The 14503-nt window shown below is 36.2% G+C and overlaps 1 protein-coding gene across 1 annotated transcript; it reads left to right on the top strand.

The window, feature by feature from the left end:
• The first annotated feature begins 6295 nt into the window (after window positions 1–6295).
• On the top strand, window positions 6296–10059 carry LOC140866140 (ubiquitin-like domain-containing CTD phosphatase). Its single transcript, XM_073271046.1, has 6 exons — window positions 6296–6644; window positions 7726–7870; window positions 8059–8173; window positions 8248–8311; window positions 8478–8643; window positions 9358–10059. Exons 1-6 carry the CDS (start codon window positions 6364–6366, stop codon window positions 9601–9603), a joined length of 1017 nt encoding a protein of 338 aa, XP_073127147.1. The 5' UTR covers window positions 6296–6363; the 3' UTR covers window positions 9604–10059.
• The last annotated feature ends 4444 nt before the right edge of the window (window positions 10060–14503 follow it).

The following is a 14503-nucleotide window of genomic DNA, read 5'->3' as shown; positions in this document are numbered from 1 at the left end:
ATATTTTAGAATTTGCACGAGTTGATACAATTAGCCTGAACATCTTATATAAAACTAAACCGAGAATAATTATACAAATTACTCTAGGTACTTTTCGGTGTAGTATAGACAAGGCCATGATTTTGAGAGAGGATAATTACAAAAATATACACACAATAAATAAGATATCATATCAGTATAATATCAAAATTCGCTAATATCTTTCATACCTATATAAAAAAAAATGAAATAATCAATCATCAAGAGCTCTGATCAAAATATGTCGACCACTCACGGTAAATATCAATATATTAAATCCAACAAAAATATCCAAATGAAACTCCAAATACGTTAGATGTCTCAATGAATATGTTTAGATTTAATGATCGACAAAGAAAAAATTAGAATATATCTTCGTTTAAAGAGGAAATTATTTTTCCTGCGAAGTTGCAGATCTCCAAAAATAGTTAGAGGCTTGGCTGCAGTTGAGATTGCAACATTGGTGTTATGGAGTTTGTGGCAGAATCGAAATGTTTGGAATGCGAAGAACAGCCCAGCAACAACAATTTTCCAGACATCAACGGACATCCTTTCTCAGTGGAAAAATGCTCGCAAATTGCCTCTGCATCAGCAATCTACAATTCGTCATCAGAGGACAGTAGTTGCTGATCATTAGACACCTCCACCTACTGGTTTTCTGAAATGTAACACAGATGCCGCAGTGTTTATAAATAAGGGTCAAGATGGTTTTGGATGCATTATCAGGAACCATCAAGGAGCAGTTCTAGCACCCATGAATTGAAGTCTGCCCAGAATCACCGATCCATCAATTGCCGAAGCACTGGGTATCCGGGAAGCTCTCAGCTAGATAAAAGACATGCAACTCTCACATATTACCATCGAATCCGATGCTCTATTGATTATTGAAGCTTTAGGGGGGTGTATTCAAACTAGACTTTTAAAGACTTTTATGGACTTTAAAAGTCTAGAGGTATTCAATCTCTACTTTTGTATACTCCATAAAAATAGATTGGTATTCAACATAGATTTTCATAGAGTTTTAAAAAGACAAGTGGTATTCAATCTTAATTTTTTAAAACTCTATAAAAGTCAAGTGGTATTGGAAAAGTATATAGATTTTCAATGACTTTTATCAAAATCTTTATGTAAATATTCAAGAACTAGGTACCATAAAAAAAAAGTCTAGAATTTTTTTCTCATCACCCAAATATTTTGATAGACTTTTCAAAAAACGTTTAGGGTTCTATAGGGTTCTCTTATCGTCACCTTCTTCTTTCCATCGTTCCTGTCTTCTTCCATCCAAAGGTACGAAAAAATTCTTTCTCCTTTAAACACTCATCGTCAATCTTGTCTGATATTTTTCGTTACTTTTTTTTTTTGGAAAATGTTAATTATTTTTTGTAAATCGTTGTTTATGATATTTCATGAATATTATTCAGTGCATCCAAGGTAAATTTTGTTTGATTATTTTCTTAACATTTCGGAAGCATTCCCACTGCTCTATGCATTGCTTGTGTTGCTCTTCGTGTTTCTATTGAAAATTTTGGAATTTGCATGATTCAGTTAAAAAATTATATTCAAATCAATTAACACAGTCCAATTAGTTTGTGTCACCGTATTCAATGAAAAGTCGGTTCCTTCAGGATATATCCTCTCCCCAAGATCTCTAGCTCAGGAAATATATAATATGTGGATAATATGAACCAGAAAACTAAGAAAAAACCAACTCAAGATAATGTTTTGGAGTAATATCTAATTTCTAGCCTCCTCAAGCACATGTAACTGGACACATGTACATGAACTACAAACCCGTGTGAGTTTATTGTTTATGTAATAAAATATGTTTTTAAGAATCAAAAAATAATAAAGGATGATGTGACTATCTCAATATTGAGTCAATTGATCATTGGGAAAAAGCTTCATAGGAACACCGAATCCGTTGATAGATAATCCATTAGTGAGTGAACATATCTCCTAGAAAATATTCTATTTTAACTTTGCGATGAAAGGGACACTCGGGTAACAATATTTGTAGAAGTAATTTGAATTGCAATATTATGATTTTTAATTTCTTGTGTTCAAGTTTTGTATTTGAATAACAATCTCGTACTTATCTGAAAGGAATCATCACTAGTTGGCAAGCAAATGGCTGTTTGTTTGGATTTTCTTGTTTAGCCTAATTTGTATTTCTTCTACTTCAAATATAATTTTTTATATAAAGAGTGATCCGCTGATATATATTTTTTATCACACCAAGTGTTTTGATTTACATTGCACATTTGCACTGTTACCAGAATTAATCTACATTTTAGCTCAATTTTCTTCAATTTTTATGTAGTTTGTGGGCTCGATCAGGGTTTTTGTAGATAGTTCGATTGTGAAGCTCATGGTATATGCTGCTGATGATGAAAACTTATCGTACTTATGATTTTTTTTTTGTTTTTGTGTGTTTCTAACTAAAATGTGAGGATTCGATCATAAAATTTATCTCTTGTCATTTGATATGTGAAATTGTTTGTGCTTTGTTGAAGGGAAGGTTGGCTATGGCCGTGTTATGTTCGTTTTGTATGATATCCAGTTTGGCTTATTTTAGTGTTATTCGTCAACAGGTCGGCTATGAGAACCAATTAATTTTGAGGAGTAGATTTTGTATTTAATTCGAAACAATTTGTTGATTTCAAAATTCCCATGTGATTTTATATATATTTTGATTCGGGTGCTTGTAGTCGCATAGACTAGAAGATCGAAATTGTTGATAGTTCCTGTTGATATAATATTTATCTTCATGCATAATACGTGAGTAAATCGATAAGAACGGGAAACGAACAGTGGAAAAAATATACTTCCTGCTCTTAATAAAAAAATAGGGTGTGAAAAAACTTTTGCACAGTATCAAAGCCGTTTGAAGTGGTTCAAACAACGATACAGTAACTATTCTAAGCTTATACGTCACAATTCTGGATTTGGATGGGATCCTGTGACAAAGAAATTCAAGGTCAGCGATGAAGTATGTGATGATTATTTTAAGGTGAGAGTATTTCTAGTTAATAATAAATTTGCATTTGATATTATAATTAGAACTAGTTTTTAACACTCATTAATTTTGTTTTCTCAGTCTCACCCTAGACATGAGTATTATCGGTTCAATACATTTGAAGATTGTGAAGATTTGAGAATTGCAGTTGGAAATGGAACTGCTATTGGAAAATTCTCAAGTGCTGTAGGAGATGATACTGATGCGACAACATTTGAGACAGAACAACACAGAGGCACTGGTTTATTAGATGATCTCGTGTTTGATAGTGATAATGATGCATTCATCCTGAATGATGGAAAAGAATCTTCATATCAGCCTACATTTCTTGAGGACATTACTTCGCCATTGCCTTTTAAACAATGAGCTCAGAGGTTCCTCCAGCAAGAAAAAAACGAGACAAAACTGGTTTTGAATTAAAATCTAGAACGTCAAAGAATATTGATCCTGATGTTATGCAGAAACTTTCTTGCAACCTTGAAAAGGCTGCTTCTAAGATTGAATCGATTGGTGCTGTATATTATAATTGTTGGGATGCAATTAAGGAAGTCCCAGATTTGGATAATCACACTCGATTCATAGTACTTGACTTGCTTAATGCCAGAGCAAAGAAGATGACTTTCTTGAAAATGACAATTGAAAAACATTTGGAGTGGATAAAGTATAAATTGGAGTTATCGAATGCTTTTTTTTGGGGGTGAGGAGGGGGGTGGGTGATATGAATCTAGGAGGTGCTCAACGATTCATATTGTTCCAAGATTTGGTCCATAATTTTGCATTGCGAATTGAAGGGTTTGGAATTCATGGGAATCAAGTTGGAGTACTTGAAGATCAATTTGGAGGATGTTGTAACCTTATTGAGGGCAAAGGAGGTCAAGAAAGTGAAGAAAATGAAGGCCAAAAACGAAGCCAAGGCGCGCCCGCGCTCATGTCCACACGCGCCCGCGCCAATCCTGCGCATGCCAAGCGCGCCCGCGCTGCTTAGTCGCGCGCCCGCGCATACGTCTTTCTACATACACCGAAGGTGTTTGTGTGTGTTCGGGGATTTTTGATATATTTTGAGTCTTTTAAGTTTATTAGGAAACTTCTAGATGATATCTTGTGATATCTTTAGATATATTTTGCATTATCTTTAGGATTTTGGAATTATAATCCCACTAGAAAATCTTTAGTCTAATTCTATTAGGATTCCAAGTTTATTTCTTCTATATATTGTAAGTTTCTCATTCATGAGAGACAGTTAATCAGATTATTGAAGTTATTGAATTATTGATTTTTAACCAATTCTTAAAAATTCTTTCTAGAATTTTTCCAAAGCTTTGCTTTGTTTTTATCAAATCAAACTTATCAAAGCTTCATAAACTTTGTGGCGTTTGTCGATTGATTATATTCGTGGGTTGTCAAAGACAGGTTCCTTTGAAGGTCTCGTTGAGATCGATTGTTATTTCCGCAATTATCTGTTGCTAGTTATAGGTTCAACTAGAGGTGGATTTTGCAAACTTACTTGTTTCAAATATAGGGAAAAATCGTTGTTTCTTTTGTTATCGAATTGAGGTGCGATTCGTTGTAATCGTGTTGCCTTTCATACATAAGATTCACATCAGTGGGGGGGGGGGGGGGGGGGGGGGAGTAGGGAAGAGCATAAGTTATTAATAAACACTACCGAGTTTGAATTTTTTCTCAAAATGTTTTGGATTGTTTTCTTAGTTATTGATTTAGTAGATCACGATTTTGAGATTTTGACTTGTTTATATAATTTTGGATTGTTTATCGAACAAATTTTATTTGATATGCATGTGGATTTTTTTCCATGAATTCATGGAGCTTTTTTTTAAATTTAATCATTTGTTTTATGCCATGAAATTTATTTAAATGTCAAATCTCAATACACATGACCCAGATGAAGAGATGGAAGAAGACAAATCAGAAGAAAAACTACATGAATCCATTGAGTGTTTGTTGATGCACATTTTTGAAATATTTTCTGTGTTAAATGATTATAAGACTAGCATGTGTCACGAACATATCCAGCAACCATTAATTAGAAGACCAATAACTGCAAGTGGATACTGCAAGTAGTCATTAATGATTAAATTTTTTTTCCATAAAATACTACTACAATTGAAATATCATAATTTTTCCGTATTTTGATTGATCATTTATCTACAATTTATACAATTATTTATCTAGTATTTTTTTGAGTCATTATATATCTAGTATTGATTATTGATAAAAGTGTTATTATATATGCGTGAAAAATATTACTCATTGACTATATATTTGGAATTGACAAGACAAAAAAATAATGAATTTAAATAAGTGGTTGATTAATTTTTTTTGAATAAAATTTACAAAACTGTACAAAAAAAAGTCAACAATATTCTATAAAAGTCATTAAAAGTCCATGAACTCAACAAAAATCTATGACAAATTTTTTTAAAAAAAGTCAACACGAGTCTATTAAAGTTATTAAAAATCCATGAACTCCACAAAAGTTCATGACTTTGAAAAAGTCCATAAAAGTCATTAAAACTCTGGATTGAATACATTAAATTGTACATCATCAGACTCATCATCCGTAGGCTTAATTATCGAAGATGGTAAGATCCTTGCTTTGGATATTCAATCTTGTTATTTGTTTTTGTTCGTAGATCAGTGAATTATGCTGCCCATTTGTTAGGTCGAAGAGCCAGTTCTTTGTTTGGTCTAGAAGGTCGAGTAGTCCTTTAGGCTGTGTTTACTTGTCTTGATAAATGAAGGATAACATAGATAATACCAATAATCCTATGTTTACTTGCAAAACTGAAAAATGGTATAAATTTTTAGGCCCGTTAATGATAGGATTGAGAGATGATTTTTAGTCCTAATTTTTTAATGGAATTATAAATATTATGGAGTGAGAGAATGAAAAAAAATCAATTATGCCCATCCTTTTTATCTTCCACCTTCTTTCCTTCTTTGCCGAACATATGATTATTAATTTATTATGATAGCTAAATGGTGAAATCGTAATTTGTTCTTAAGTATAATTTCAATCCCAAAATTAATCCATTCAACTAAACATATTATTATTTATTCATAACCACTCTCTATCCTATCAAATTATATTAATAACCATAATTTAATCTATCCTTATCCAATCCCATCATTTGAAGTAAACGTAGCCTTAGTCTTCTGATATTTTAGATGTAACCCTGACTTGGTTTGATTTATAATATTATATTTCCAAAAAAAAAAAAAAGAAAAGAAAGAAGCATATTGGGTCGGATCCGAACCACAAAATCATTGTATGCAGTATTTGATTTGCGAACCCGCTCGCTGATCTCTACATGGCGACTGAAACGACGTCGTCGTCCGCCGCGGTGGCGGTATCGGCGTTGACGGCGGAGGAGCTAACTCTGACTGTGAAATGGAGTGGAAAAGAGTACACCGTTAGAGTTTGCGGCGACGACACGGTGGGGGAGCTCAAGCGCCGGATATGCGAGGCCACAAACGTGCTGCCCAAACGCCAGAAACTTCTCTACCCTAAAGTCGGCTCCAAGCTCGCCAATGATTCTCTGCTTCTTTCGCAAATTCCTCTCAAAGCTTCCCTCAAAATGACCATGATGGGGTATTTCTTCAAAGTTATTGTGTATTTACTCACGAGTGTTAATCTATGACGACGGAGGGATTTTTGAAATAAGTCCTTTTTTTTAATGGGAGAAGATGAGATATACTCGGTTGTGCTTTCGGAACATCTTATCAAAACCTCAATGATTAGTTTATTATTAATTGGATGGTAAGCTATTTTAGCTCAAGTCAATAGATTTTATGTGTGTAACTAGGTATTCTAGTTGGTGGCAGATATATATGTCCGGAGACAAGGATATTTTGTTTTATGATAGCATTTTTGCTTACACATAGATAAAATTAGGAGAAATTTTTTCGAAATTTTGCTGAATATATCGCTATGTTTGTGATAAGGTACTTCGTTTGTACCTTGCCTCCTAAATTCGTTCTTAATAGGTTCTAGAATGCATTTTGAGGATGGTTTTTTTTTTTAATACCAAGGTGGAAACTGGTGGAGAAATACTGTTGGTGGGTTTCAGTTTACCAAATCACAGGGAGGATGATGTGGAACTGTCAGTAAGATCCAGCTAGGGTCTAGCAACTGTTATGTCATTAGACAAGTCATTAAAATTTAAATTTTAATGTTTGTGTGGACACCAGAAAACCGGAAAACGGAGTTAAACTTGTAATCAAAACTTCATTTTTTATGCTTACTCTAAGGTTAGGATTGGATTATGTTTGTCTATAAACTTTCGATAGGCAGTGGTGTTTTGAACTGTTCTTTAGCCTTCTTAATGAGTGAAACATAACAATTCAGTTGTTTTTTGTTGGGTGACCTTAACATATGCATGCATGTCTGTCTGTATTGTTGTTGTTGTACCTTTATGATTAACAGTTTTGGTGCTGCACTCAGTCATTTCTTCATGCTTGCATCTTCTACATACAGCAAACATGATTGTTACTGTTTCAATATCTTTATTTTTCCTTCGTAGAACTGTATTTCGGTCTCACTATTTTTCTGTCCATTTCAACTCAAATAGTGCAGTTAATGTGGCTGTGCAGAAATATCCAATAACACTAGATTTGGAGGTTTATGACTTGTCGTATATTAGATTTTTACATCATTTTAATGTGATCTGCAGTACTGTTGAAGATGATATTATTGTGCATGCTGTGGAGTCTCCTGAGATTATAGATGATTTTGAACTTGGGCAAGATGAAGCCGTGGACATTAAAGATAAAGAAGTCAATAAACAGAAACTGAGACGTCGTATTGAGCAATTCAAAGTAAGTAGCTCTCTATCTTCCTTTTTTCTGATTCGTATGTACAATGAATTGAATGAAATTGTACCGCTATATGTCCTGATTGTTTGTAGGGTAACTGTAGTTTTTTAAGCCCGATGTTGCTTATTAGTAGTAAAAATAGGCTCTACATCTCTAGATATGACCTTTATGTCCTTGGCTCTTCATGCTAGATTGAAGTCCGAAATCCCTGTCGTGAAGGTAAAAAACTGCTTGTACTGGATATTGACTATACCCTCTTTGATCACCGGTCTACTGCAGAGAATCCTTTGGAACTAATGCGTCCTTGTAAGTGTTTCTTGACAAAAGCTCTTTTGTTTTCCTTTTCTGCTATGCTGTTCATCTTTCTACCTTCTTCACAGATCTTCATGAATTTCTCTCAGCCGTCTATGCGGAATACGATATCATGATATGGTCTGCAACCAGGTCACTGTTTGCATTGTCTTCATTAATCTATTTTGTTTCTTTTAAGGAGTTTCTATGATGGATTTGTTTGTCATACAGATACTCATTGGCACCTACTAGTGTAGTGTGTGGATTCCTTATATCCGTAGAAGTTTGATAATAGAATATATTTATTTCATTTCCGCAGCATGAAGTGGGTTGAACTGAAGATGGGAGAGCTTGGTGTACTGAACAATCCAAATTATAAAATTACAGCCCTTCTTGATCATATGGCAATGATAACTGTTCAATCAGATACTCGTGGGGTCTTTGACTGCAAACCACTTGGCTTGATTTGGGCTAAATTTCCTGAGGTTAGACTTCTTATCTTTCTTATTTTGATTATTTATGTATTGGTTTCTCCACAAAAAGTATCATCTATATGTGAGGTCGTGACTAGTGAGGCTCCTGAAGACCACATTTTTGTTGTTACATAATTTATTCCCGTTGTTAGAATAATAAATCTTCTGTGGGTGGATGTGAATTTGCATACAGTTTGGGAAATTTAATAGTTTTATTCACCGGCGTTCTTTTTATGAAGTCCCTCTGCATCCATACTGAAATTTATGCTGAATTTCAATCATGAATTTTGGAAAATGTTCTAAAAGTTCATCCATCACATGTTTGGCTTTTGTTTTCAATACATGTTTTTGTTAAAATTTGAAACTTAATGTTGAAATGTCATTCTTTCCTGCAAAAACTCTGCAACACATTGTTGCTTATCATCTGCATGTGTTTGTTTATGTGCATATTAGCTAGCGTATAGATCTGTCAATGCACTTGAGGATATTAATGGTAAGAACTCTTGAACAAGTTAAAGAATCAATTAAAGAGAGAGTATTTGTGCCAATCCAGGGAAGCCTATTGGAAAATCTAAAAGTTGAGTGGTTGGTGATTAATTTACAACTGCTCGGAAGTTTAATGGAATGGATCGTCTATACCATTGTCTGAACTTAAGATTTTATTTTTCAAAGAGTAATCCATTATCACGGAAAGCTGATTCAACATCCCTCCTGATACACCTGCAGTTTTACAGTGCCAAGAACACCATAATGTTTGACGACTTAAGAAGGAACTTTGTGATGAACCCACAAAATGGTTTGACCATAAAACCATTCAGGAAAGCCCATGCAAATAGGAGCACTGATCAGGAATTGGTAAAGCTGACCCAGTATTTACTTGCTATAGCAGAACTTGATGATATTAGTGTCCTCGATCACAAACATTGGGAGTCATTCCATGAGGACAGTGTCAAGAGGCGCAGGCATGCTTAAAGTGCTTCAAATATTCATAAACAGTTCTTCAATCATATCTGCTGGATTCTCCCTTATGTAGCCAGTTTCTTTCTATATATAAATATTTTTAATATTGTCTGGGATCAGTCGAGGAGGTGGAGAGGGAGGGTGGGGTTGTGGGTGAGTCATTGAGTAGAGTGAGATCGAGTGTTCCGTCAGTTAAATAATATCACACCAAAACTTGTTGTGAAAGCTTGGAACCTATGGTCATAAGATCGTGGCGTATACAAATTTATTAGAAGTCGACAGGTAGATGTAGGTTGATGCTGGTCACTGTAAACAAGATTACTCCATTTTTTTTTTCTGCACAAGTGAATTGGTGATCTAAGGTGAATGATTGTCTATGGGAAACCTTGGAAATGTGATGTTATTCAGACATTTAATCGCAACTGTAGGGCATGTATTGAAGTTGCTCTTGCTCTCTTACTTTTGCTCGAGTCTTTCTTTCTTTTGAGAAGTAGATGTTGAGCGGGAGTGGTTGAATCTTTGTTATATTTGTATAATAACTGGGCAATATTATTGACTTCAAAATTCAAATAAGCACTACCCTATGTCACGAGTCGGACTGGTAGGAACTGGGGGTGGACATAATATGGTCTAAACCGGGAAAATCGAACCTAGGCCGAAGTGTTTTCTATCTTAAAACCAAAATTCTTATGGTTTGGTTATGGGATTTTGTAAATCAAATCTGTATCGACGTGTTTAAATCGTATCTTAATAAAATAAATATTACATTTATATAATGTTAAAATAATTTATTTAAATCGTATCTTATTAATATATATATATTATATTTTTATAATTTTTAAATAATTTAAATTTAAAATTAATATAAATTATTGTGTTTCTTTTACATATTTTTTGATTCATGAAATTTGTATAACTAATTATTTTACTAAATTGATGATTCAAAAATATTTGTATACCATAGAACCCGAATGGTTCGAAGTAGTGGAAAAGAAGGGCAAGAGAGAAGGGCAAAGAGGTGGTTGGTGCCTCATAAGCTCACTTGTCATCATAAAAGAGCATTACTAGTGGATTCAGAATCATTGTCACATGAATACACGAGTCCACTTAAGAAACGAGTAAAGAATTCGGCGGACTCTTGATTCTTTTGATATAGTGGCCGTGGTTGCCTCGCAACCCCGCCGATCACTATGAATATGATAATTTGGAATGTTCGGGGGCTTAGGAACCCTAGGCCATTCCGGGAACTAGGGCGATTGATCGTCGAAAAGAAACACACCCTCTTATTTTTTAGTGAGACCAAAATGAGAGAAGTTAACTGCAGATGGTGGAAATTGAAACTGGGATTCACGGGGTCCTTTATGGTAGATTGCAGGGGTCGGAGTGGAGGCCTTGCATTACTCTGGAAGGATCCAGTTCAGGTCTCGATTAAATCATATTCTCAAGGACATATTGTAATGACCCGCATTGTGATTACTTACTAATCAGAAGTTTAAGCATGCAATTAATCAATCAATAAATAATCTTAAACAGAGTAAATTGCGGAACTTAGTTAAACCAATACCAGAAATGTATATTCTAGTGGTCAACCCTACAATCATGCTTTGGTCACCGCCTAATCTCCTCATCTTCAGGAGAACTACCTGCAATCTGTCCCATAGAATAGGGTATCCAGACAACAAAAAAATAACCAAAAGTGAGCATAAGACGCTCAGTACGAGAGTATTGAGTAAACGGTATTATACGTGCATCTATGCAAAAGAACTGGGTACCAAGACACTAAGGTCAAGAAACAAGCTCATAGACCGGGCCTAGGGTATATAGCACGCTGCGCCGTCACCTTAGGAGGTGGCTCCTATACCCAGTGGATAATGGTGACCTGATACTAGTACAATTGTCCAACCATAACGGTGACCTGACACAAGACTTATGTATTATTACAGGATATCTCAAGGATATGAGATCGATATGCTCATGTATTCAACATACAGTAATGACATGTTGTATCATATAAATCATGCAATCACATAATACATGCATACTCAATCTGGATATCTCGAATAATACTTCCGTACCTTACTAAGGCAGATCCTAGAAGCTCTCCTCTAGGTCCAAGCCTACCATGCAGCACTACAATACATAAATATCATGTATTATCTAGCATGCCAAACATCACCTATCATGTTCTAAAAGCCTTAATTAAACTATAGCATACTCTCTATTTCCTATAAAGAGCCAGAGTCATACCTTCGTCCATCGTCAGCCCGCTGATGTCGCATGCCTTAGAGCCTGGGCACAGCCTTGCTACGACCCATGGACACCTCGCCAGAGCTCCGCCGCTCAGCCTTACTACGAACATTGTCCGTATTATAAATATATACCATTTCCTACTACAACTCTTAAATTAAAGAGTCTTGAAGCCCTTAAAAATAGAGCCATTACGGGAGAGGAGAGAATTTTTGGCATTTCAAAATGAGGAATTCAGACCCCTATTTATAGGCCTCGATCGGACGCTTCGATCCCTAGATCTGACGCTCCGATCCGTGCAAGAGTGCCACGTTCCGATCGGGTAAGATCGAACGCTTCGATCCCACTTCGGAGGCTCCGATCCCTTTGCATGCAGCTACGTGTGGAAACCTTTTGGCCACGTGCATGGCATTGAGTTCGGACGCTCCGATCTGCCTCGTAGCTTCCGAACTCCATCGGTGGCTCCGAACCCAGTTCGGATCCTCCGAACTACCCGAGCCCAATAAGCCCATTTGGCATTTTCCAGCATTCTGGACCCAATTCCTTGGTCCGTTAGATCATATTAAAACCCCTTAATCATGTTTTATTAAATCTAAATATGATTAGAAACTTAATAATGTAAAATGGAACTGGGTTACTACATTCTCCCCCTACTTAAGATATTTCGTCCTCGAACAATCTTAAGTACTGGATACATTTAATACTGAATAAACATCTTTTATTCAAACTAAATCTTTACAAGATTACAGTTGAAACATAACATTTTCAAAGCAACTCTGGATAGTCTGTACGTACATGGATCTCAAGTTCTCAAGTGGCTTCTTCAGTGTCCCGGCGCTGCCACTGAACTAGAACAAAAGAAATGATCTTGTCGCGTAATATCTTACCCTTATGACCTGTGATACGCAAAGGTCTATCCACACAAGTCAAATCGGGTTTCCACAGTACCTTAGATGTTCTTATGATATAAAACTTATCTATCATGAGTTATCTTAACAGTGATACATATAACACATTGTGGATACTATCCCATAAAACAACAATACTTGCTTGGACTATATTTCATGTTATTGTCCAATAACCCAATTAGACCTATAAACCCTAGAGATATCTTTCCTGGTTAAACAACTCTAAGAATGCTCCGAGAATTAACTCTTGGTTCTTCAACCTTTTACATCTCAAAGCTTTTTCTCAGAACGTTGGAGTATAACATCCTTGTTCATACAACTTCACAAATGGTGCCTCATCATTAATATTGTGATAACTTGTCAAATGATGTCATACCAGTACTGCTGTAATAACTGGTATTGCACTTGTAGTGACCCTTACCCGGATCACCTACTAACAGAACTTAGGCATGCAATAAACTTAATAAAACAGATATCAGAATAAACTGCGGAAACCAATAAACATTATACAATCCCAAGTAAAGGAATCTGTAATTTATCCAAATAATATACAACTAAATCGAATAGCTGTATCAACCTCAAAACAACAGAAATAAAACCTAGACGAAGCTCCAGCTGGCCAACCACTGACTAGCCCCTCCTGGATCCACCTTCCTCGTCCAATCGCAAACCTGCCCCATGGAATACGGTGTCCAGAAACACAGAGTACGAGACGTGAGAAAAAAACGCTCAGTACGAGAGTATGAGTATACATGCATGCAAAGTGAACTCCCTATAGACTCGAGGTCAAGGATCAGATAACAGAGACAGACCGGGCCCTGGTATGTAGCACGCTGTGTCTTCGCTTCAGGAGGTGGCTCCCATACCGAGATAACCGTGGATACGCCGGACCCAAATCGATGAAAGTCCATCCACTAACAGGATAGGGTACAACCCTACTAACAGACATCTCGAAAGAGATACAACAAGATGCAAATGAATGCAGCATAATATCATGGCATATAAATCATGCAGTCACATAATACATGCATACTCAGTCAGGATATCTCGAACAGTACTTCCGTACCTCAAAACAGTGCAAGCTCTATCAACTCTAGGTCCACGCCTATAGTCTGCTCTACACTGCCAAATGATACTACTATCATTAAAGTGCTCTAAAAGCCTTAACTAAGCTATTGCATACTCCTAAATATTTATAGGAAGCAAAAGCTAAACCTTCGTCTGTCGTTAGCCCTTTGATGTCGATGCCTCCAGAACTTGGGCACAACTCCGCTACGACTACCGAACGCCTCGACGACCGCCGGGTCAAGCCTAGGAAGGCTAGAACAACTCGAATAGACTAGAAAGGAGAGGGAAACACTCGGAATTGGCAATTGGAAATGAAGCCTCGGTCCTCTATTTATAGACAACGATCGGAATTTCCGATCCTCGATCGGAACGTCCGAACCTCGATCGGAACGTCCGATCCTGCCATCGGAGCTTCCGAAGATCCTGATCTGCCACGTGTCAAAATATCACTTGTTGACTTCGGATAGGGGTGATCGGAGCTTCCGATCCTGATCGGAGCTTCCGATCCAACCACACGTCATGCCTGATGTAATAATATCGGTGCCTCCAATCGCTCATCGGAGCTTCCAATCCTGTTCGGAGCTTTCGATCGTGCCTTCGGAGCTTCCGATCCGTCCTATACCCAATTTATTTAATTAGCATTAATCCTTCAATTACTCAATTAGGATACGGGCTACTACATTCTCTCC

This window comes from Henckelia pumila, chromosome 4 (genome assembly GCF_033568475.1).
Source record: "Henckelia pumila isolate YLH828 chromosome 4, ASM3356847v2, whole genome shotgun sequence".
Classification (NCBI taxonomy): domain Eukaryota; kingdom Viridiplantae; phylum Streptophyta; class Magnoliopsida; order Lamiales; family Gesneriaceae; genus Henckelia; species Henckelia pumila.
This window is presented reverse-complemented; position numbering and strand designations above follow the sequence as displayed.